The sequence below is a fragment of the Macrobrachium rosenbergii genome, chromosome 2 (assembly GCF_040412425.1).
Source record: "Macrobrachium rosenbergii isolate ZJJX-2024 chromosome 2, ASM4041242v1, whole genome shotgun sequence".
NCBI classification, from domain to species: domain Eukaryota; kingdom Metazoa; phylum Arthropoda; class Malacostraca; order Decapoda; family Palaemonidae; genus Macrobrachium; species Macrobrachium rosenbergii.
Genome location: NC_089742.1, coordinates 63,043,052 through 63,068,027, shown reverse-complemented (window position 1 = coordinate 63,068,027; position 24,976 = coordinate 63,043,052). Strand labels below are relative to the sequence as shown.

The window sequence follows — 24,976 nt, the reverse complement described above, 5'->3', positions numbered from 1 at the left end:
TGTTAATAAACTGATAAAGAATAAATTTTCAATATGAACAATTAAAAATTACTTAAAAAATCTGAATATACCATCAGTAAATATAATTTCAATGGTAAGTTAGACTGTCTAATTAATTTTTCCCTCACATATGATTAATTCTTCCCACACATGTATGAAAATTTTCCCACACATGTATGAAAAAGTTAATTTTCCAGTTCTCTTGTATATATATTGTAAGTACTCATATAATGTATGTAAATTACCATTTTCATTGTACAACTACTTTAACCATCATTAAGCTTACAAAATAGTAGTGGATATGACAGTGGTAGTTTGTGTACATATTTCCCATAAATTTTTATTACATCAATTAAAACTATATATATATACAAATATATGGACGTATACAGAAAAGTTTACTTACGTAGTATTTTATTATTATAGGAGCTGTTAACAACATAGTTCTGCTACCTACATTCACCTTACGGATATTCGCTGATTTCCGCTTATAGGCACCAATAATTGGGTACTGGGGCCGATGCATACCTAACAGAGGCACCGATAACTGAAAATCGGCAATTTTTGGTGCCGAAAAGCACCAAAAATCACCGAAAAAGTGCTGAAAATCGCCAATTTCTAGTTATCAGCCATTTTCGCTTATCATCACCCGTCAGAACAGAACCCCCGCCAATAACCCGGGACTGCCTGTATATACAATATATATATATATATACAGGCAGTCCCCATTTTACGACGGGGGTTCTGTTCCTACGCTGCGTCATAAGCCGAAAATTGTCATAAGCTGAAAAATCGTCGAAAATCATAAAGAATCCTAAGAAAACCGTACTTTTAATGCTTTGGGTGTATTGAAAATGATGTAAACTGCATTTTTATTGAGTTTTTCATCTAAAAAACCTCAAAATTTTTATTATTCTGCCATTTTGTAGCCATATTTCTACCGTTGGACTGGCATTGTAAGCATCGTAACACCAGAACATGTGTCGTAAACCGGGAAATAATTTTTGAGGAATATATTTGAAAAGCGTTGTAACATCGGAACGTTGTAACCCAGGGACTGCCTGTGTATATACACACACACACACACACACACACACACACACACACACACACACACACATATATATATATATATATATATATATATATATATATATATATATATATATATATATATATATATATATATATATATATATATATATATACACACACACACACACAAACACCTCTTGTACATTTGTGTTGTCTTTCACTGTCTCTACCTGTACTTTTTTCATTCTGTACCTCCCATAATCTCTGTAAAAAACTTATACAACCACATGCAATGAATGTACCAGTGATGACTGTGTACACTTAAAAATATACTTCAAACTATAACCTGATCCAAAGTCCAGGTGTACATGCATTGCATGTGGCTTATATGTTTTGGTACTTAAAGGTTTGTTACTATTACTGATTTTCTAATTTTTATGTTATCTTCAGGTCACCTTTGTAAAATTATTTACCTTATTTCCCTAATTTTTCATTTAACTGTCTTTGTTCTGCATAACTGCTATGCATTACACTTTATTTTCCTTGTAATTTTCAGTGATCTACTGCTTTCCAACATGTATTACAAACACACGCACACACACACGCACATTATATATATATATATATATATACACAGGCAGTCCCAGGTTAACTGGTTAATGACATGGGTTCCATTCCCAGCCAAGCACCGATAACTGAAAATTGTTGTCAACTGGAACATCACAATAATTATGGTAATAAATGGCATTTACAATGCCGTAAGCGCCGATTGGCGCCAATAAACTGCTTGCTGACGCTGATAAACCGTTTACTGGCGCCAAAAGTCGCTTCCCGATGCCGATAAACCGCTTAAAGGTGCAGAAAATCACTTACCGGCACTGAAAATCTGGTTAACATCCTTAGCTGAGCGTCATAAAACCAAAATGCCTTTAACCAGTGCCACCGATAAGTAGGGACTGCCTGTACACACAGACATTATATATATATATATATTATATATACAGTATATATATATATATATATATATATTTATACAGTATAATTATTTACAAAATCGACTGGTTTTTCAGCTATGTTAAAAAACAGCTCTGTGTCTATTACCTTTTTGTGAACCTTCATATGATGAGTTAGTAAAGCCTGATCAGAAAACTCGTGATCACACTCTTTGCATTCGATGCTAGTCTTCCTGTTCTCCATTGCAGTGGCTCCTTGTTTGTGGTGTTCTATGTGAATTTGCAACTGTGTCTGGGAGTGAAAAAGGACAAAAAATTTATTTAGCCTTCATTACTATAGGACCACAATTCAGATTAACTTTATGCTTATTTTCTTCAAACATGATAAAAATAGCTGATGAGGTAATTTTACACTGGCTGCACTTGATTTAGTACACTGTATATAACACTGCCGCATGAAAATCTTACACATTGTGGTTTTAATACTTACAATTTTTCAAATCTGATGTAAAGATAGACACTATCAATAATACAATTAACAATAGTAAAATTAACTTGTGAAGATGTGACATTTTACCATTATAAATAATTTTGTCAACTATTATATTAATAAGCTATATAATAGACAAGAGCTTACGATTGCTATGGGCTCTTATTATAGTCCTGTTGCTGACAACTTATATTTGCATCTTTATGAAGCAAGGATTTTAAAACATTAACCATATGGATGGGAGATAAATATGGTCCACGTACATATTTATTGATGATCTGTTATCATTTAATATGTAGTACATCTTTTTGATGTCTAGTCTATATATCCTAGAGGTATATGGAAGGTGCATTCTTAAATAAAGATACTGAAATCTACAAGTTTAAAACAAAATTATATAACTAATCTGGGGGTTTTGATCAAATACACTATGATTTCAAGCAATTTCATCTAATATACTAGATTATGGGACCTTTGGGGTCATATATTCACAATTTTGTATTTTTACTACAGTATTGTGTGTATGGAAGGATGTGACTTTATATCCAAGTATCACCTTTATATCAAATAAACTGCCACCTAATGGGTTTCCCTCTAACAGGAAGATAAGATGTATTATTATGTATTCTTATAGGAAAGCACTTAAAATCAGCAAATTAAGTTTTGAACAGGAATTAAGGATATTTCTCCTTAATTATGGCTGAAGTATTTTACACATTTTATAAATATTATATAAATATTTAAATCTAATACTCTACTATATGTACATTAGGGGTGCATAACCTGGAAGTTTTAGCACAGTACTGTAATTAGACAAAGTTGCAAATATTTTCTATTAACAAGTAACATTTTGTATTTGTTCCTGTGTTTAACATAATATAAATATATTTAGACTTATATAACAATTCTGTTTTCCTTTCCCTAACACTGTTTTTGACCACAATACCAGGCATTGTGATGGAATATTGAAAGAATTATTGCAACTAATGCACTTTTTGCTTGTTTTGGGGTCCATCATTGTCATGATATTACTGTACTGTTATTCTCATTTTTCCCCTTCATAGTAGTTAGTTAACCTGCCTTTGCCTTGTACATTTGTAAGTTTATGCTGAGTAAATAAATTTACTGCTTTGTTTCTGTTCTTCCCCTATTTTACTTTCTTGAGTCTTTTACCAGCTTCATAATCTTACATTATTCTATTATTTATGTAATGTTTTATTTTAACTTAACTTTAATTTCACTTATAATCTATCTCAACTGATCTGCAACAGCTTAAATTTTGGCATCAACATCCAAATGGAATTAATATACTGTACACTTTTATTGCACTCAAATAAGTCTGTTAACACCAATTAAAGTGTATGGACAGCCTAACCTACTCACTACTCATAAACTTAATTTTTCCAGTAAAAGGAGACAATATTCTCAAGCAACAGAGATGTAATTTACATGTAAATATCTAGAAATAGCCTTGTTCCTATATCTCAAGCAATAGAGACATAATTTACATGAAAATACCTAGAAATAATCTTGTTACTGCCTGTTGTCCAACAAATGGATATCAATTTTACATACTAATGCCACACTGCATCTTTTCCAGCAGGTGGGTATATCTTTCATCAGCAACAAAAGTACATTTTGTTCTTAAAGATTGAGAAACAATGACTGCATTCGATTTGAATAGTTACATCCCACTTTAATATCTTTACAATGATTAGGCATGCTTGAAACAAATACTAAAAAAGACTATATACATGTATAAACTAGATAAACAAGAATAAAAACAAAACCATAATGAATTTTCTGTTTGCAATCAGTGATTCAAATTTAATCAACAATTAAAAATTACTACACTATCAGGTTTTCTCTTCACAGAGAAACTTACTACTGATATGAATTCTTCTTGGCATATTTCACAGATGACAGATTCATCTTCTTCATGAAGTGACAAATGGTTCTTAAATGAAGCCAAACGTCTAAATGTTTTGTCACACTCAGGGCAAACCAACTTCTCCGTAGAATGCAGGGCTTCATGTAAACGTAAGTTTTTCTGCAATGGAAAGCATACCTAGTAATGTAATGGTAAACACAATACATATACTGTAATGATAAAATTTTCAGTTTAGTTATAGATGTAAGACTTCATGAGTAGTAGTTGAAAATTTTGCTAGCCTAACCTATCCTTAAATTATTCAATTATGTGATCCACTCACCTGTTCACATTGTTCTTTTTTCTCTATGTAATCCAGCTTACGACAACAAAAACCACAAACAGACTTACAACCCAACCATTATCGACCTAACCTTCAGAGAGCTCTCCCTACCTTTCCACCATTCTTTCAACACTCCCGCCTGTGTTTGTTTACATTTTTCTCCCTCCCGCCATTTTCGTCCTGTGACGTCACTTCCTATGACGTCACAACAATAACACTCTTTAAACATATGGAATGCTTTGCTATAAAAACATTTTATAAAATTAAATGTGCTTTCTTTTTATACATTCTGTAATGCCCATACACTTCATCAATGCAGAAAATAAAATAATGACTAACTTATAAAACTAAAATATAATCACACTTATCTCCTTCTCCCTCCCCTCCAGTCTCTTCTTATCCTAATCCCCTCTAATCTCCATTATTCTTTACCCTCTACATAATTCCTAATGCTTTCCCCAGAAACTCCAGCTTTGGTCAATACATCAGCTATTTGATGCTTTCCTTTTTCCATCTCACCTCACTTATTTCTCCAGATTCTATTGTTTCTCTTATTGCTGCAATATCAATTTTTAATCTCTTACTAGTTACTCCATTACTTGACTTTATTGCAGTCATTAGGGTTTTACTATCAGTTTTCACCAGTGCTTCTAATTTTCTCCCTCCTACTATCTCTTCCCACAAATGTTTGAAATACAGTATATCAATCCTTCTATGGCCTCCCCAACACTCAGAGCTTCTGCTTCAATGGTGGACTTTGGTACTCTTCTGGATTTTCTGGATTTCCACCATATAGGGCTTCTCCTCTTACCATCTGTCAATGATATCACATAACCTACTTGAGTATGACCATCTTCAATATTCCCGAATGAAGCATCTGCATAGGCTTCCCAATAAATCTTTTCTTCTTCTAACTCACTTATTATCACTTCTCCCATTATGCACTTAGTTTTTCTCGCTATCTTAATCAGCTTTCTCATATCTTGAGTCATTCCTTCTTTAAAAGCTTTACTTAATTCACTAACATCATATGATATTTCTGGTACAGTATGTAGCGATACCCAATTCAACTGTCCTACCACTGATCTATGTTCTGTTAACTCCTTTTGTCCTAATACTCTATTACCTGTAAATCTTCCATTTTCCTTATGCTCTACTATTACTCCTATATACTTAAAACTTTTACTTTCTTGTTCTCCTACTTGTAATTTCCCTTTCAATTTCCCAATTGTTTCCTTTAAAAATCCTTCAGTTCCTCCATAGCAAAAATCATCTACGTGTACATAAAATACCGTTGAATTTATTGTCTTTCTCCCAAAAGAATATATTAGGTTCTAATCTACTCCTCTCGCCTTTAAGCTCCTCCACCACTTTTACCACCTTACAATACCATGTCTTTGTTGCATCCTTGAGCCCATAAACAGTTTTCTTCAATTTCCATAATCCACTCCAACCATCTTCACCAGGTGGTAATAAATATACCTCTCGTTGTATTTCATCACCTTGTAGATATGCAGTTTTTACATCTAACGTATAACAATTCCAATCTTTCAGTTTTATCACCATCAAACAAAATTTTAACATTTCGGCATTGCATGTACGAGCATATTTTTCCCATTCAGCCATTTCTTCTTCAAAACCTCTAGCTACCAATCTTGCTTTACATATCCTTTCCCCACCTTTTACCTTTTCAGTTACTATCCATCTTGTAGATATAGCTTTTGTCCAATGTCATTTACCTCCTCATATACCTTGTTTTCTCTCCAACTTTGTAGTTCTTTTTCTTTAGCTTCAATTACAATTCTGTTTTCGAATCCTAGCAAAACCTCTTATCTTCAATTTTTTCTACATGACTATAATCTCTTTAAGTTAACCCATCCCTTGTCACTTGACTGTGAGTCTTCTACATTGTACAAATCAGCCCAAGATTTGCTTGATCTTTTCCCTGCAAGACTCAATATAGTCCACTCTTCTACTTGTCCTGTATTTTTGTTTATAGCTCTAACTTTATTTCCCTTTCTGAATTTAGGTATCTCTTCTATTAACTCACTTTCTTCTGTTACCTCACTTTCCCCTTCATCTTCCAGTGTTTCCTCTGCCAAATCTCTTTCTATAGTCTCTTCTATGTCTGCATTCCTTCTCCAGCCAATTATCATCTCCTTTCCTCCCTGCCCATCTATATTCCCTTCCTTTGATGCAAGGGATTCATCCTTCACTGTGTTTTGTCTACTTTAAGTAACTTCTTCTTTTCTGGTGATAGTCTTTGAATCCTAGTAACATGTATTCTTGCTACTTCTCTTAGAGAAGCCCCATGTTTAACCACTACTGTTTTACCTGATGCTCCCACTACCTGAGCAGGTCCTCTCCATTCATTTTCATTTTCTCTCTTATAGAATACCTCGTCTCCCACTACTGCTTCTTCAAATTTATGTTCTCTGACATTTTTAGGAGCGCCTACAGTTTAGGTCGACAAGGATGTCGTCTGCCAGTTTTCTAGTCGGGACCCACAACCAGGTGGCAGCAGGCTCCGACTAGGGAACTGGCGGATGAATACAAACAAGATGGCGGCGATTCGGAAGCCAATGTGTACCAGCATTTTCATAGCATACAGACCTAACCTTTCCCATAGCGCCAGGTCCTGACCTAACCAGAAGTAACCTAACCTAACCTAACACAGGACGGCGTGCCCTAACCCGGCCAGGGGGCTTTGCCCCCCCTGGACCCCCCCCCAGTAAAGCCAGCTAACACAATTCGTCCAAAATGCAAGGTTGTGACCTAACCAGAATGAACCGACCTAACCTTAAACAAAACGGAGTGCCCTGACCTGGCCAGGGGGGGGGCCAAGTGGGCTGGGACAGCTGGTTTTGGCATGATCTGGACGACTGGAACAAGCGAACAGGGACGCGTGTAATTGACGAATCCGTTTGTACGGCGACGACTCGGGATTGTCGGGTTTCAGCGAAATTAGGCCGCATCTTGGTGGGTGTTGAATCGACTCGGGGGCGATTACAGTTTCGTATGCTGAGGGTTTCCGTCTGCCAATTTCCTAGTCGTGACCCACCACCAGGTGGCAGTGGGTACCAGCTAGAGAATCGGCGGACGAATACAAAAAGATGGCGACCTAACCTGACGAAACCGACCTAACCGAAAACAGAGCGGCGTGCCCTTACCTGGCTAGGGGGGCTTCTCCCCCCCTGGACCCCCCCAAAAACCTAGGTCATTACCTAACCTGACGAAACTGACCTAACTGAACACAGGACGGCGTGTCCTCACCTGGCCCCCCAGAAGGGCCATACAATTAGTGTTTCGTAAACTGTTCGAAACAACATGTACCTCATTCGAAGTCGGACTCGTCGGAGAAATCCGGAATGGCCGATATCAGTAACTCCATTCTTCTTCGTCTTGTGATTGTTGTGATTCGGCGAAATTAGACTGCATTTTGACGGGTGTTGAATCGGCTCTATTTAAGGGATATGCATGTTTAATTAATTCGAGAAAAGCTTTAAAGGGGCAAGGGACATTTGTTAAGTAACGTTTTTTAATGCAATACATAGAGAAATATGAATTATACATGGTTTTTACTGTACCGCTTCATGAGGTAGACGAGCAATGACCGCTCTTCATTGCACAAAACACCTAAATCCATAAGGGTCACTGGGTTCTTAGCCGCAAATTGAACGTGGGATGGATATGACTCGGACGTAGCCATATTGGCAACTCGGACGAGACTGAGGTAGGTCTCGGGGCATGTCGGGTCGGGTCAGTAGGACTCGGGGCATTTCGGGTCGTTGGTTGTCAGCTGTTTAGGTGGAACTACTTACCTTGGCGGAGGGATCTCGGCACGGGCAGAATGAGTTAGGCGGCCCAGCATACGAAACTGAAATCTACCCTCGACTCGACTTAAAGGATATGTACGTTTAATTAATTCCAAAAAGGCTTTAAAAGGGCAATCAACATTTGATAGGTAACGTTTCTTAATACAATACAATGAGAAATACGAATTATACAAATTTTTTACTGTACCGCTTTTAGGCAAAACATTACGCTTCAAACACCCGCCAAGTAGATTCTATCGTGCTTGTGTGTATGCTTTTGTCTGCTGGATCAACAAAGTGTAATGAGTGATTAATGTTACGGTGTGTTTTGAAATGTTTGCTTAAAGTGTGGTATGATTTCCAAGAGTCTGAAATTACAATGGAGTCAGGGTGGATGTTTTCAATTAAAATTGGGAGGAGTGTTTCTGCAGTTCTGTCGGCAACAACTTGAAAAAACGTGTCCTTTGTTTCCCGGTCAATCCCGCCGAGAACCCAACAACCGTCGACACGTCTACCCTTGTGAAATTTTCGCTTTCAAATTTGGATTCATCAATTTCCACGTGTCCTGGCCCGCCGATTTTCCGGTTGTCCTGCACCAAAATGTCTATACAAACTTCCCGGCAGAAATTGTACCAGTCCACTATGGTGTTAGGTGACCCGATTTTCAGAGTCATCTGCATATATTTCTGGGGAAGTTCGTGAATCCAGCCGTGAGTGAGAATTAAAATGGTCCTAAATGAAAGGTGCGAACCAGAGAAGAACGAGCCACTCCGAATGGATCTGTGTTTCCTGCAGTGGCATGCGTTACAACACCACTGGAAACTGTCACCACGTTTGATCAGTCCAACAGTGCCTTCTTTGCAGTGGCCACAAACACCACTGAAATCATCGATCAGACCACCTTTCATTAAAAATACGAGTAAAGAGCGTTCGTCATTGACAGCACTGCTAAGTCTAGGATAGTCACCGGTTTGCGGCGGCAAATTGCATGTGGGAGGGATGTGCGGACTGGACGGACGACATCTTGGCAAACTGGCAAGAGACTGGGTCAGGTCTTGTAGCACGCGGGTCGCGAGCAGGGTCGGGTTGCGGAACTAGTTACCTTGGCAGAGTTATTGTAGCCCGGGCAGATGGTGTTATGCGGCCTGGCTACCGAAACTGTAAGCTACCCCATTTTTGTTTGGAGCAATTCTTATTTTATTACAAGACTCATTTTTGATAAACACTTCTCTGGCCTTATGCATTGCATTCAGTGTACCCCTTACTATGCTTTCTTCCATACCTTTCTCTCTGCTTGGAGGACTTGAACTTTCTTCTCCCATTAAATTAGGCAAAGAAGGATTTTTCCCAAATACTAATTGGTTAGGGGAGAAACCACCATTATTTATTAAGCAGTTCCTAGCACTCACTACCCATCTTAATGCTATGGACCAATCCACTTCCTCATCATCTTTCATCTTTCTTAAGCTTTCTTCGATTATGCCTACTGTCTTTTCACACAATCCATTGCTCCATGGAGATTCTGATGCTGTGGCTAATACTTAATATTCCATCTTTCTGCCATCCTCACTTTTTTATTTTGAAATTCTCCCCCATTGTCTGATAATATTTTAGGTGCCCCAAATATAGCAAATCACCCATCAAAAAGTGTCTTTATAATAGTTTCTGGTTTCTTGTCTTTTATCCAAAAAGCCTGACAATACCTTGTTGCCATGTCTACCATTACCAAGGACTTTCTCTCTTCTATCTCTCCCACATCCATTGCTACAACTTCACTGAATGTCTTACTCCAAGAAAATCCCACTACTGGTTTAGCTGGGTTTCTTTTATATCTTTTACATACCTCACAACTTGCGATTAAGTCTGCTAGTAACTTTTTTATTTCCCCTTTTTCCTTCTCTCTCAAACCATCACTCCACTGTGCTTCTTTTGTTAGCTTCCATATTTTATCTCCACTTCCGTGGCCAAATTGTAGATGTAACTCCATCATTGTACCTTTAATTTCCCTTAGACTCTTTCCCTTCTAACCCTCCAATAATAATTCTTCTTCTACCTTCCTCCTTAAAATTGGTATTCTTAAATGGCCCTGTCTGTCTTCTCTTAACTTTACCTTCATTTCCCCTAATACTTCTATTTTAACACAATTCTCTTTTAAATTTATGGTCATCCCCATTTTACTCATGGTTTTCTTACCTATTAACCATGGTACATCACCCTACAAAATTTCTGTCTTCAAATAAAACTTTTTGTTTTTTAATAACACCGGTATTTCCATTACTCCTTTCGACTTGTATGATGACTCACCGAAATTAAATACTTTATTAGACTCTTTCTTAGTATCATTCATTCTCCTCAACTCTTCCTGATTCAAATCCACAACAATGCATGCTAGTCACAATTCCCCAACAAACTGTTGACTTACATCCTGTGTCTAAAATTACATCAACCTCTTCCCAAGACTCTTCTTCTATTTTGCTAACTTCTCCTATATAAACTTTTTCTTCTTCTTGTCCAGTTTCTGATTTCTTTTTAGTCTGAAAATTCTGAGGACAATCTCTGGCCCAATGCCATTTCGATTTGCATATAGCACAGTGTTACTTTCCCTTCTCTATTTAAAGGATTTCTTCCACCTCTACCTCGATTCACCTTTCCCCGATATCTTTGGTTTTTCCACCCTTTCCCAAAATTCTCACAACCTTCTGATCCCAACCATTCCCCTTCCTCTCTATTCCCTAATCCCTCAAATATCCTTTTCATTATTTGTGACAATGTTTTATATTCCAACTTTTCTCGACCACAAGCTGCTAATACCATTTGTTTTTGATCTTCTGTGAGATTCGATTGTTCTAGTACATGAAAACCTTTTGCTTCCCCTTCAAGCATGCTTTTTCCTAGTGCCTTACTACACTCTGACTCTGCCTTTTCATACCTAATTATAAAATCTCTCATCTTTTCACTAGATTCTCTTTCTATTTTAAAATAGTTTTTCATTTTATTGTAATTTTCCATTAACGTATCTTTTAGATACACTTCATCTAGTTTGGTTAGGATTATCTTTGAACCCTCGCTACCCGTAAGTTCATCTCTATTACTTCGGTTACTTCTAAAGCTTTCCCTTTTAAGCTCATTCTTATCTCTATCCCCGGGTATTTCACTTCTTCTCTACACACCACAAGCCAATCTTCGACTTGTCCTCTCCATCCTTTATTATCCCCCTGTGCCCCGTTAAATCTCGGACAGTCTCTTCTCCATTTCATCTCCCAAAGTTTACCATCAGATCCGTCCATTTTCAACGAAACACGCTCTGCTACCACTTGAAAATTTTGCTAGCCTAACCTATCCTTAAATTATTCAATTATGTGATCAACTCACCTGTTCAGGTTGTTCTTTTTTTCTCTATGCAATTCAGCTTACGGCAACAAGAGCCACAAACAGACTTACGACCCAACCATTATCGACCTAACCTTCAGAGAGTTCTCCCTACCTTTCCACCACTCTTTCAATACTCCCGGCTCCCGCGGCCCGCCTGTGTTTGTTTACATTTTTCTCCCTTCCCGCCATTTTCGTCCTATGACGTCACTTCCTATGACGTCACAACAATAACATGCTCTTTAAACATAAGGAATGCTTTGCTATAAAAACATCCTATAAAATTAAACACGTGCTTTCTTTTTATACATTCTGTAATGCCCATACACTTCATCAATGCAGAAAATAAAATAATGACTAACTTATAAAACTAACATATAATCAGTAGTATCACTAAAAATTCTTAGTAATACTATGCTACTGAATGCAGTTTTCTCTTGAACTGCTATTGGGTATGTTGGGTTATAGTTAAAAGACTATGGACAAATAACAATGATGATTAGAACTTTTGTCACAAAGCCATTCAACAACACCATATACAGTAGTATTCTCTTGATTGATTTAATTTTCAAATAAGTACAGCACAGAAAAAGATATCAGTCAGTTAAAATATGAAACTCAAAGAAACAACAAAATTCTAGACAAGATTTAATGAGACTAAAGCCTAGCTGTTGAAGGAGGCTGAGAAAGATAGGAAGAATACTTATACAGAGTAGAACCATAACTATCCATTAATATAACACTAATTACAGATACTGTATCCTAGTTGGTTAAGACACTTACCTGTACATTAAAGGATTTATCACATTCAAAACACTGATATGGTTTATCTTCCTGATGCTTCTTCATGTGCTTCTTATACTGTGGCCACTTCTTAATAGTAAGGCTGCACACTTCACAGGTAAAAGGTCCTTTATTTATTGGCGGCTCCACATCCTGTTGTAAATAGCATATGATTTTCCCATGACAAAAATATCATACAAAAAGTATTTGAAAACTGTGATGCCCATAATATGCTATAAACCTTTTACCATCTGAATATCAGTTGTAATAAAAGTAAATAAGCAATGCACAAAATTTCAATTAAAAATGATATCCAGGTTCATCAGATGTTTTCAGTTATATGCTCTATACAAACTAGTGAAAATGCAGACAGAATTTTGGGGAACTAGACTGATTTATTCATAAGTGCATAATTACTGTACATTCGATTTTCAGGCATTTGAGGTGTTTCTGGCTTAAATCCACTTCAGCTATTTTTACAGACGTATGACCAAACTAAAAAATCTAAAAAAAGGGGGTTACTGTCATTGTGTCTGCTATTAGGCAGAAAGTATTTTCTTAATACAAGCCTATTCAGATTCAATTCTAAAGCTCATGATCTTAGACGGTGGCCACTTACATTATTTTCATTACATGAATTTAGAGGACCTTACTAATGTTTAGGGTGGAATTCTCTTTCTAATGTTCAGGTGGAATTCCCCCTAGTTTTCAACATCTCTATTTAAAGTCTTTAATAGCATAAGAATGATATTTATTTCTCTGTTATTATTTCACCGGCTGACAGGGACCCGATCCAGAAAAAGGATTTTGACAAAGGAAAAATCTATTTCTGGGGAGGGCCCGATGTCACCCGGTGACCCTCCACTGTTTTTTTCATTCTCTCCCTCCCATGGTAAACATCATTCTAGTGGGGTGGGTGCTAACATGGAATGCGATTAGTGTTGCCTTGTGTGCGGTCCACGAGTGGTGCATGGGCTTGTATCAGCACCTCTCTCGTTGGGACTTTTGACATTGGGAATCTTTATAGGGCAGGGTCCCGTGATTGTGACACTCTCACCCTTTACCATATACGACTCCATTTCTTGGAGCTCGCTCTGGGGGTAGTAACCCCAGCTTTACATTTAGCTTTTCTCTGGTATCTTTACCTAGAAATAAGTGCTGAATGGATTATTTCACCGGGTGACACGGGCCCCTCCCCAGAAATAGATTTTTCCTTTGTCAAAATCCTTTAAACGGTGATAACTACAGAAAGAAAATCCTGAGGTATTTTAAAGTAAATCCAAAACCTATTTCTTATATTAACGTTTTCCATAAGATATCCTGAAAGAAGAGCCTTTCAACACGCTATTTCTGTAGGGGCTGAATATCACAAAAATGTGGGGTATTGTTGGTTTATCCTGCCTGAGTAGTAGTATACGAACAAATGCCTCAGAGACGAAGGACACTCCTCTGTTCAATTCCCAATACATTCTTAAATCTTCTCAAAGACCATTCCTATTCCTAATAGGCCAAAATAAAATAATTTCTTACCTTGCATAGATACACACCTCTTCATTTTTTAGTTTAAATACCCAGCTGGAATAGAATTGAAACTTGAATGTTTGTTTATGCCAGTAAAATGGTCACTATATGAGTGAAATCATCTACATTTCCCTCAGACACCCTTAGCCTTAATTCTGTCTACATATCATATATGTGTCAAATGAAAGAGCCCAAGAGAACACTTCTAATAAACGTAAAATAGTTCTCGAAAAACATAATAAATTTTTTGAAGCTCAATAACGTTTAACAAAGCCTATTTGTGTCTTAATGCAAAATCCCAAACACCAAAGCAGAAATGAAGAAGGTTGGCTACTGCAGGTAGGTTAGCACATATATTTATGGTTTTCAAAGGTCAAAGTAGTTCGCTATCTCAGTTCTTGCATTTGTAGTCTGTAACAAGAGAAAAGAGTAGTGGAGGTGGGAGGATGGCAATACAGTATAATTCTTTTAAATGTTTTTAATGAAAAAATAGCATTTATCTTTGAAGAGCACATTTGTTCCACCACAAATTCATTAGTTACAACATAGCCTGAGTAACTCAAGTGGGAGGAAGCTGCCAAATATAAATGCCAAGGGACCTGAAAGAATCCAAGGGAGTTTATGGAACACAGAAGGGCAAAGAATCCATAGTTCCAAGGAATTACATGGGGTCAAGAGCTGGAAAGAATCTCTGGAAAGGTGGTACTTGCAAGAGGCAAGATTGTCACTGAAGCAGTGCCACATCTTTGCTGGGACAACTGGTTTCTGAAGAAACTTCTGCACATATAAATCCAACCTTTGAAGGCTTCCAGGCCTTTGACAGATTCTGCAAACACTTGCAGTAACATTGCAAAGATGGCAAGTCCCTTGATGAAAAAGAGGAATAAGCTGATATTGGCTACACTCTTCTCACATAAATTCTGAAGGTTGGAGCAATTCTGTACCTGACTGATTTTGAAGAAGGGTTCAGAGATGATTTGCTCACATAAAAACTGTTACAAGGACAGAACCTGCAGCTAGATTCAATTTTGTCCTGTCATCTACGAGTGGTCATGGCTGTGATGGGGAGGATGTGTTTATGGCCATGGGCAAGACTGGAGCTGCAGTCACAGTCAAGACAGCAGCCAACAATACTGGCATGGCTGGCAACAAGGTTGAGGCAGATTTTTGGCGAGAGGCAGGCTTATGATTAGAGGACTTTGTACATGACTCAGATCAGTTGTCCAGCTAACAGCAAGTAGGCATAAGCCTTGACAGATAAAAAAAAAAAAAACTGGCAACAAGAGAGATAAAGTAGGCAAGCAAGTGCACAGTAAATGTGTTACTGTGCCTAATTTTTGGGTACTTGTGCTGCTGTCTAATGCATCAAAGAGTGTGTGTGTGTGTGTCTATCATCTGCTGGATCAATGTATGGATTTGATCAATCTTCACACTACTAGTAGAGTTAGGTGACCACAGGATATTTGGTTGAAGATGTTACAAACTGACAATAAAACTGTGAAAAATAAATTTATGTACTGATTATTGATAATGAGTGACACAATGAAATGGCATTTTAGAAGGATTTTTCTCATGCAAAAGGCATGTTCAAAAACAGCATTGGCAACCATTTCCCCCCCTGTGGAGCCAATTATGAAGGATTTTACTGTAATAGTAATAATATCATAGTAATGATAATGATGACACTTCAGTAAAAACTAGTAATGATACAGTATTTTGCAGTTTGGTAAGGTACAAGTACTGATACTCTATGGCATCTGGCTAAACATTAGCCTACCAGATCCTTCAACTTTTCAAACGATTTTTAAGAAAAAGGTCGTACCTGCCATTAAATGTGGTACAAGCATACATACTATGGCATGCAAATAGGGTCTGGCCATTAGTTGTTTATAATAAGGTTTACTTCAGTATAGTGGTTGTGATATTAGTGTAAAGTGAAAAAGAATGTGCTGTACCGTATGAATAAAATGCATTCATGAGAATGTGATTTTACTTTCCTTGGCTGCACAGTTTCCATCAGGTAAAATCAGGTGCAATTTTATGCAGTTTCTTGTAATTACTTTCCAAGTTTTATCAATAATGTATGTCCACATAATGGTTAAGCACAATAATGTACTGTACTATGGAAGTTACAACAATAATCATTTGAAAAATGCTACTATCTTTATTGTGCAGTTATTTAATTTGCATTGTGGTTGATTATAGGAAAGAATGTTAGGGTCATGTGAAGGACTGTCATTTCAATATCAAGTAAAATATAAAAATGTCAAGCATGTGAAGCACTTCTGCTCCAGTACTGTATACCTTAACTCATGCATTTTTTTTTTTTTTTTTTTGCAGGTAATAGGCTTAATGCAAGGCAATGACCCAGCTGAGGGCTGAGAAATGGTTTATGGAACCAAACTACATAGAAGTTTGCAGGGATACAAGGCATCACTGTTTTGAAGGCTTCTGAGGGTTAGCTCCTTTATTTTGAACTTCAGCATGGACACTTAATCATAAGGCCCATAGCAAAGATTTGAATGCTTCATGAGAGGGCATCAATCAGTTTCTGAAGTTCTTAGGTTTGGTCAACAAGCAATTGCTTATTAACCAAACAAATCCTTAACCCTGAAAAAACTGAGATATTAACCACTCTGCCTATTAATATCTCAGCTCATAAGCTTAAGAAGGTATCTGGTTGAAAGCTTAACAAGCAACATTTGCTGCTATGTGTTGTACAAATGTCTAAGGTACTCATATGCTGAAACCTGTAGCTGGACAATCAAGGCAGCCACAGCACCTCCATGGGATGATGGACAGGCTTCCTGCGATATGGTACCATTCTTTAAAAATTGGTTTAACAACTATTTCTCTACGGAAGTTTTCATTTAAAACAGAGGAGCTTGGTATTCCTTGAAAGTAAGTACCGCTCTCCTGCTTCTTAACAGTGCTCTTGAGCATCTACTGAGCAAGGGTTGGTTGCATATGACAGCCATTTTAGATTTATTTTTGTCTCTTAATACAAAGTCTATCCTTCAATCACTTGACCTGGGTATTGCTGTGGTAACAAAGATACTATCAATGAGGGTAACTGGATGACAAGATGGTAGTGTTTGAGGACAAGGAGGAGACAGAGCTTGACTCAGATATTTGATGGTAATGAGTTCTGGAGAATCCTAAAGTCAAGAGATTTATAGCCAAACTCTTACTTGGGATGATGTCTCAGTTCTTATCTTGGAATGTGGTTGACACAAGCTATACACTTGAGAGGAGTCTGTGGACAAGTTTTCAGGGTTTGAAGTGCACACCACTTCATTCAGTGGTTCAGAAATTTCAAAGAGGACATACAGGATGGATGAGGATGAAGGTAATCCTGGTATCAGACCATGTCCAACAAGGAGAGGACCACTAATTCCTCCCCTACCAGGATACTACTGATAATGATGAAGAAAAGGACAATGTCTCTCTTGTCATGTCCATGTTCAGCAAGATCTGAAGAGCATCTGACATCATCATAATTATGACAGGAAACAGTTAAGTGACAGCCTGGTTAACTCCCATCATACTACAAGGAACAATACCATTAAGTTTCAACAGCTGCAATACTACCATCAAGAGTAGGCTGCAGGATTTCTTCAGGTCTGGCACCCTGTCATCCAACTTCTTCATCATTCAAGTTGACAGTAGTTCCAACTGTGCCAGAACCACAACATCTGCCATCATTTTTCCATTGCCATACCCCATCCAATTCATGTCATAAAGGTGTCAAACCCCTCATTCAGTTTCAGGATAAGCCCTGATGACATAACTCCTTTGCTTCTTTCTACCTGTGAGTCCCAACCCTGGGGTCTTGAAGGCACTAAAGAGGGGTAATGTCTCCAAGGTACTGTACCATTTACCACGATACACTGCCTACAAGTAAGCACGTCATGCTGCCCAACTTGGTAAGTGTTAAAACTACTTTCCTATGGTACCTTACTGAAACATGTATGAATGAGAGACTCATGAATGTTGTAAAATCATTTAAAAGTACTACTGAACATAACCTTACTACATGGTTGTTTTATTTCTAATCAGTATTCTAAGGTAAATAATGCACTATACTTAAACACAGTGCATCTGGTTGGCTTGTAATACAACTGTGTATCATATGTACTAATACACAGAAAATGTAAATAGCAGGGGACCCTCGTAAACATGTAGTGTGCCAGCATCGCACTTACATTGTGCAGTATCATTCACCATTACTGGTAATCGATTTAGTCTTTAATTTCTATTTTCTTAATACACCTACACAAATGAAGAAAATAGCATTTATTATATATATGTTCCATTTAATGATAGTTATAAGATCACAAAATGCAGTTTGGATAGTCTGTATTACTGTGACAAAGTAGCACTGACTTAACTCTGTGTTAGCCTAGAAATAACCTAGCTTAGGATAGCCTCATCACTATTCTTATGACCATACCATGCAGGTATTTGAAACGAATTTTGGACCTATTTGTACAAAAATAATCAAAGGATTACTGTACTTGAAAAGAAGCAAGAATTGAATAAAATCATGCTTTTTAAAACATAAGAAATAATTACAAAGACAGCAAACTGCACTTACAAGATTCCACTTTTAGAGCAAATGAAATAAGATGCAATTGAACAATATTTACTTTCCTAATTATTTTACAATGAATGTCATTCACAATAAACTCTACCAATGACATTACCTGAAGACTCATATCGATGCATATGGTTCATTTACCAACAAAACACTAAATGTAACAAATAAAACGTTTTACTAACCTCCCCTTTCAAAACCATAGGGAGAGAAGTAGTAAGACCCGCAGCCTCTGTTTCTGTGATTGCAGAGTTTACTAGGCTGCCTCCTTCTAATGTGATGGTGTTTTCAACTGCAGCGTCAGTAGCTGTCAAAACCATCTACATGGGATACAAGAATTAATAAACATTCAGAAATAGGTGCACGGGTTACACTCTTAAAAAACCTTATAAATTTTATGATGCTTGAGATTTCAACACAGTTTTGTTTTTCAAGACAATTTAAGTTATGTTTCCAAGACTATTACCCATTAATTTAACCAGCTTAATTTTATGAGAAAATAAAGTAATTAAGAAAATCTTTACTTTCCAGTCTCTAGTAATTGTTTCAATAACTTTTAAAAAAAAAAAAAAACCAAGCTCCAGTACTGTACAATATTATGGTATTTTCATACATGCTGATATTGATGCCATAACATATGTTCATCCTAGATACAGGGAAAACCATTTTAAAAGTACAGTATCATAATCAACATCAATATCTAAATCTCTTTCACACCACTTCCTTAACATCTATGTTCCCAGAAATTTTCTGTAATCTTTGGGATGCAATAACACTTACCTGACCATCAACAACACTTAATGCTGCAAATTGAGGAATAGCATCTTCCTTCTGAGTGAGGTAGTCATCAGCACTGGCTAATATGACTCCAGTCTGACCTAAATCACCTCCAACATCATTCATGGCAACCATATTCTCATCTAGTTGTAAAAAACCCCCCCTGGAACAGAAATTACTGTTATTCATGGAGGTCTCATTTAGTTAATTTTAGAAAACTATCAAATTTGAGAAGACATTACGATTACAAAAGAGTGAACTGCAAAACAGTATATAAAAACCATTTCAAAGTATGCAATAAACAGCAACTACACCCATTATCTATGCAACAGTAATTGGTAGAATTTACTGCACAAACATAAATCCTAATACAGAGTCTATTCACAAGTAAAGCTGACTTCACTGGCTCACCCTTTTACATAATTCATCTTACTCTTACCCAACAGCATGAGCTGGTGGCACATGCATTATGTGCTCAATAACGACTGTGATCCATGGTCAGTTCCAATCAGTATTATACTTGGTATTGATGTTTACAGAAATTAACTCAACAGCAGTAGTGGCTCTGTATAATATGCATATAAAATTCCCTGCCAATGTCTATTTTATTCATATGCTTTTTTCACCTTCTTTTGTGAAGTACACTTTGTTTCAATGTACAGTACATTTATTCTTTGATTCATTTTATGTAAAATTTTATTCAGTAATTCCTCTTATCAACTTTTTCATTAACAGCACTTTTTCAGTGCAGACTGAATTATACTTTTAACTGTGCAAAATCACAAATGTGTAAATAAAACTGCAAAATCAAAAATGTGTAAATAAAATCAAACTGTGTGGAAATCTCAATACTGTGTGTGAGGTGAAGACCAAGTACTCTGGAGTGGGAGGGAAAATACTGTTATAATAACTTCTGCCATGCCAAGCAAGCTCACCCAGTACTGTACATATGGTAAATAACTTGACACAAATGTCATGTGCTGATTGGCTTAATGATGCTGAAAGCAGTACGGGTGGCAAAAACTTCAAAATGTTAACTGACTCGCCCATAAGCCTTTCAGATCTTCATCTCTGTATGGAGAGATGCAATTAATCATGGTGTTTGTAGATGTTACCTGTACTCTGTTGAGGCTTAAGCTTCTATGTACAGTGTTTTCGTGTGTTTACAGCACCACTGCCTGCCAAGCAGCCAAGAAAATTCTTATCCCTTGAAGGCTTACTAGAGAAAATGGTAACCACAGAATATGGACAGAATATATATTAATATACAGTAGTGCAGTAGTTAACATATGTTTTCATTAATCCTCCCATCTGCTGGTCTTACCATATTTCTTTTTTACTTTTTACATTTTAATACTGAACATAGAGTATATTACAATACATACATATGTACAGTACCCATGGATTGCTTTGTTTACGAGCATGTGTGTGATGACAATAAGCCCCTATCCTGATGCACAGTTTGAGCATTTTGATGTAGTTCCCATGTATACATTTTGCTTGTTGGAGCGCCATACTCATAGTGTATTGCAACAAAAATATAGTTTTATTTGCCTAATTTTATACTGTAACACTGTATTGTCCTTACTTCAGTGGATTCTTAAGGTTTTTCTTAGCACAGTTTTGTTTGCCAAGAACAGGTTAGGAATATGGCCAAGTTAGTCTGGGGTTTTGGAGGTAGCCTAGCATTTTGCATTCTGCACTTGTCCTCATCCCCCTTGAACATATTTGTGAAGATGTGAGGAAGCTTACTACAGTATACAGGCGGTCCCCTCGGTTTACGACGGGGTTCCGTTCTTGCGCCAGCTTAATCGTCAAAAATCATAAGAAAACCTACAATGCTATTGAAAACGATGTAAACTGTATTGAGTTTTACATCAAAAACCTTCAAATTATGATTATTCTGCCATTTTGAATACCATATTTCTTCCGTCGGATCGGCGGTCGCTCTACGACGTAACCCGAACATGCGTGAAATAATTTCTGATGAATATATTTGAAAAGCAACCTCGAACGTCAACCGTCAGAAACCACTGCCTGTAAATAATTTTTTTCTGACTATCTGAATACTCAAGACGACCGTATGATATTTCTAATGCACTTCAGAGCCAAAATAATGTTCTTCCAAGCTTATATATACAAAAATAGTAAGTTATTACCTATGCTGGTTCTATAAAACTTAATTTTATCAGTTACCAACAAAAATGTCAAGTATGAATAGATCATACCTATCCTGTATTTCTGCCAAACTAGCTGACACAGCTACATCATTCATATCTTGCAGCGGAATAAGGCGCCCCTCACCATTATCTTCTCCAACAGATAACTGAAAAAAATGACATGTAAACATAAGCATACACCAATTCTATTTAGTAACTTGAATGATGTCACCTCAACTTAACAGACAGCTCATTGGTCTGGTGCTTCTATAAATAACGAAATCCGCTAAGTAACAAAGACATACATACTGTGGGGCTAACTTTTATAGCTTACAGTCTAGATTAATATCAGAAAAAGTATCTAATAGTCTATCCTAACTGGTATTTTGTAATGATCATTCAATTGAAAGTATTGCAATGCTGATCATTCTAATTCATAAATAAATCTGCAAAATTAATTGCTTCTAACAATACGTGTACATACCTGTACCTACTTATGCTTACAACATGTGTAAAGTACTGTATACAAAACCTATGCAGTACAAATAAAACATAAATACAGTTTCTTTTTAAACATAATTGCCCCAAATTCTTCATTACAAAAAACTGTGAGAGAGAGAGAGAGAGAGAGAGAGAGAGAGAGAGAGAGAGAGAGAGAGAGAGAGAGAGAGAAAAGCAAACACACTGTAAGTGTGGAATATATCCTAACATGATGTATACATGTTTATACACCCTGTGAACATATAAAACATGCTGAAAAATATGTAACACTACATTCATGTTTTGTACAGTACAGTACTATATTTAGTAAGGTCAATAGAAATAATATTTAGTAAGGCCAACAGAAATAATTTTGGAGAGAGAGAGAGAGAGAGAGAGAGAGAGAGAGAGAGAGAGAGAGAGAGAGAGAGAGAGAGAGAGAGAGAGAGAGAGAGAGAGTGTTTGGGCCCTAAGTAAGTACATATTGCTTCCCAGCATGATGCACAAAGAGGAAGGTGTTGGTTGCGTGTGTGCAAGTGTTTGTTCATTATCTACCTTCACAGGCACAGCCAGGAAAGTGTCAGTCAACATGAGGGTGTTTGTTCATTCGTTCATCCTCCCACCCTAACAGGTAGAAACAAAAACGCCCAGTCTACTGCCTGATACCCCTATCGTACTTACAAGATTTCTCTGGTAAGTACAAAACATTTTTTTCATTTTTATCAGACTTGGGCAAGTCTTGTTAAGTAATAAAATCTGCTAGGTTGAGGTGCCACTATAGTACAGGTATAAAATTCTCATCTCTATGTCAAATGGATTAGACATTTTATAAAGTCTAACACGTTACCACCAAAAAATTTAAATCAACCAACAATTATTAAAGAATTAGGTCAAATTTTCTCAAGTTTTGTTTGTTAAAATAAAAAATCTAGTAAACTTTCTGTAAACTTAAGGTAACAGATTTTTTTCTTATTATATGTAATAACTGGAAAGCCTGAGTTGCCTTTTTTTTTTTTCTTCCATCACATTTTCTGTTCCAATGCACAAGTTACTACAAAATTCACAGAGTCATGATTATATTTCACAATCTCAACATCTGCCTGATTTTAAGAGACAGGAGTGTTACTCTCAACGTTTGAGTGCTTGTGTGAATACTAAAGCATTTCACATAGGTTGTAATTATCATTTAAGCTCAAGTACTGGGTACTTGAATAACCAACACTGAGTTTTTTAAAATGAATTTTGCTATTAATGGAAGAATTATTCAGCGATTTTAATGAGACACAATAGACCTTTATTTCCACATATAACTCATTAATTTTATGTAGCCTATTCATGCATCTGCACGACTAACAGGCACTCCATACCAAGAACAAAGAAAAAAGCCACTCCCCATGTAGAGAGCACCAGTGTATCTTTGAATGGCATATTATAATGGACCTGTATACAGTTCACACCTCAAATTTTCCCAGACTTTGGGTATTGCTGTGCATTTGGTTTCACAAATTTTATAACTTCCTTTCATACTCTCATTATCATTTTCACTAGTGCTTTTTGTAATTTAAGGTTCTTTGTAGCATTTAAAACTTCAGTAAAATTCTCTTTTAGGCCATCCATCGTTCTGATGGAGGCTTTCCACTTCTGGCTTGTTCTGATGGAGGCTTTCCACTTCTGGCTTGAAGGTTGGTTTAGGTTTTTCTAAATTCTTTTTGGCCGCAAAAATATTACTTTATAGTAGCTTTAATCCAGAGCTCAGAAGGCCCCAAGCACACTCCCAAAGAGAACAGAGTACCTTCCAACTAGTCTGCTAAGTACACCTGAGCTCAAAAGCTCCTTCTCATAGAAAAAATTCTCTTTCAGCATTCTTGTCCTAGCGAACATACCTGTGAAAATTTGTTTCACATTTTAGTTATCTATGCTTATCATAGGTGTTTTATTACAATAAAATCCATAACCATTTGGTGTTGCTGCTTTGCTAGGCTGTTGCCTACAAGTCTTGAGGGTTACACCTTCTAAACTTCAGGTTAACCTTTGCTTGAACAGTCTATGTTCAATGTTTATTTTTTCCTTTGAGTAAAAGTTATTAGTATTTAGTTTTCTATACCATTTTGCTTTGGGAAGTTATGAATTTCACTTAGCATTTATATACTGTATTTTGACTTATCTAGTATTAAGTTTTCTATACTATTTTGGTCTGGTATGGTTATGATATTTACTTAGCATTCACATATTGTATTCTGACTTAAGTCTTGTGACTTAAGTCTTGAACTGAAGCCAGCTGAAGTGTTTTCATGGTTTTGCTTGCTCAAGGATAATGTTGTAATTGCACTTGACTGCAATGCATATGGATTAGTACCACTGGTAAGCAATGTAAGAGTTTCACAGCTAGGTTAGAGAAGACTCAATTTTTGTGTTCCCTAGACTGAAACCTTGATAGAGCCAACTGGTAACCCTTGTTTGCTGAAACTGAAATGGGAGAGAACCTCAAAGAGGTAGAGGGCCACTTTGTTTTAGACTTATTTTGCTGAGGAAGATGCCATATCCTTAGAGGCTGACAAATGTTCACTGTACCACCTAGAAACTTATAGTAACCACTGTTCTTTTGACCAACTAACAAATATTTTAAGAGTTTTAACTCTCAAATATGTCTGAAACAAAATGGCCCTCTACCTCTTTGAGGTTCTCTCCCATTTCAGTTTCAGTGATCAATGGTTACCAGTCAGTTCTATTAAGTTTTCAAAATCTGGGATCTGAACTTGAGCTGCTGTAATGAGCTACAAAGGA

General features: G+C 36.7%; 1 protein-coding gene across 1 annotated transcript in view; it reads right to left on the bottom strand.

Moving 5' to 3' along the window:
- The window catches only part of LOC136847834 (zinc finger protein 236-like), a 137,236-nt gene that overhangs the window by 102,759 nt on the left and 9,501 nt on the right, over nucleotides 1-24,976 (bottom strand). The window contains 6 exon segments of the mRNA XM_067119784.1: nucleotides 2,137-2,280; nucleotides 4,364-4,528; nucleotides 12,659-12,811; nucleotides 18,962-19,096; nucleotides 19,557-19,716; nucleotides 21,782-21,879. Of these exon segments, the coding sequence (XP_066975885.1) occupies nucleotides 2,137-2,280; nucleotides 4,364-4,528; nucleotides 12,659-12,811; nucleotides 18,962-19,096; nucleotides 19,557-19,716; nucleotides 21,782-21,879 (855 nt within the window).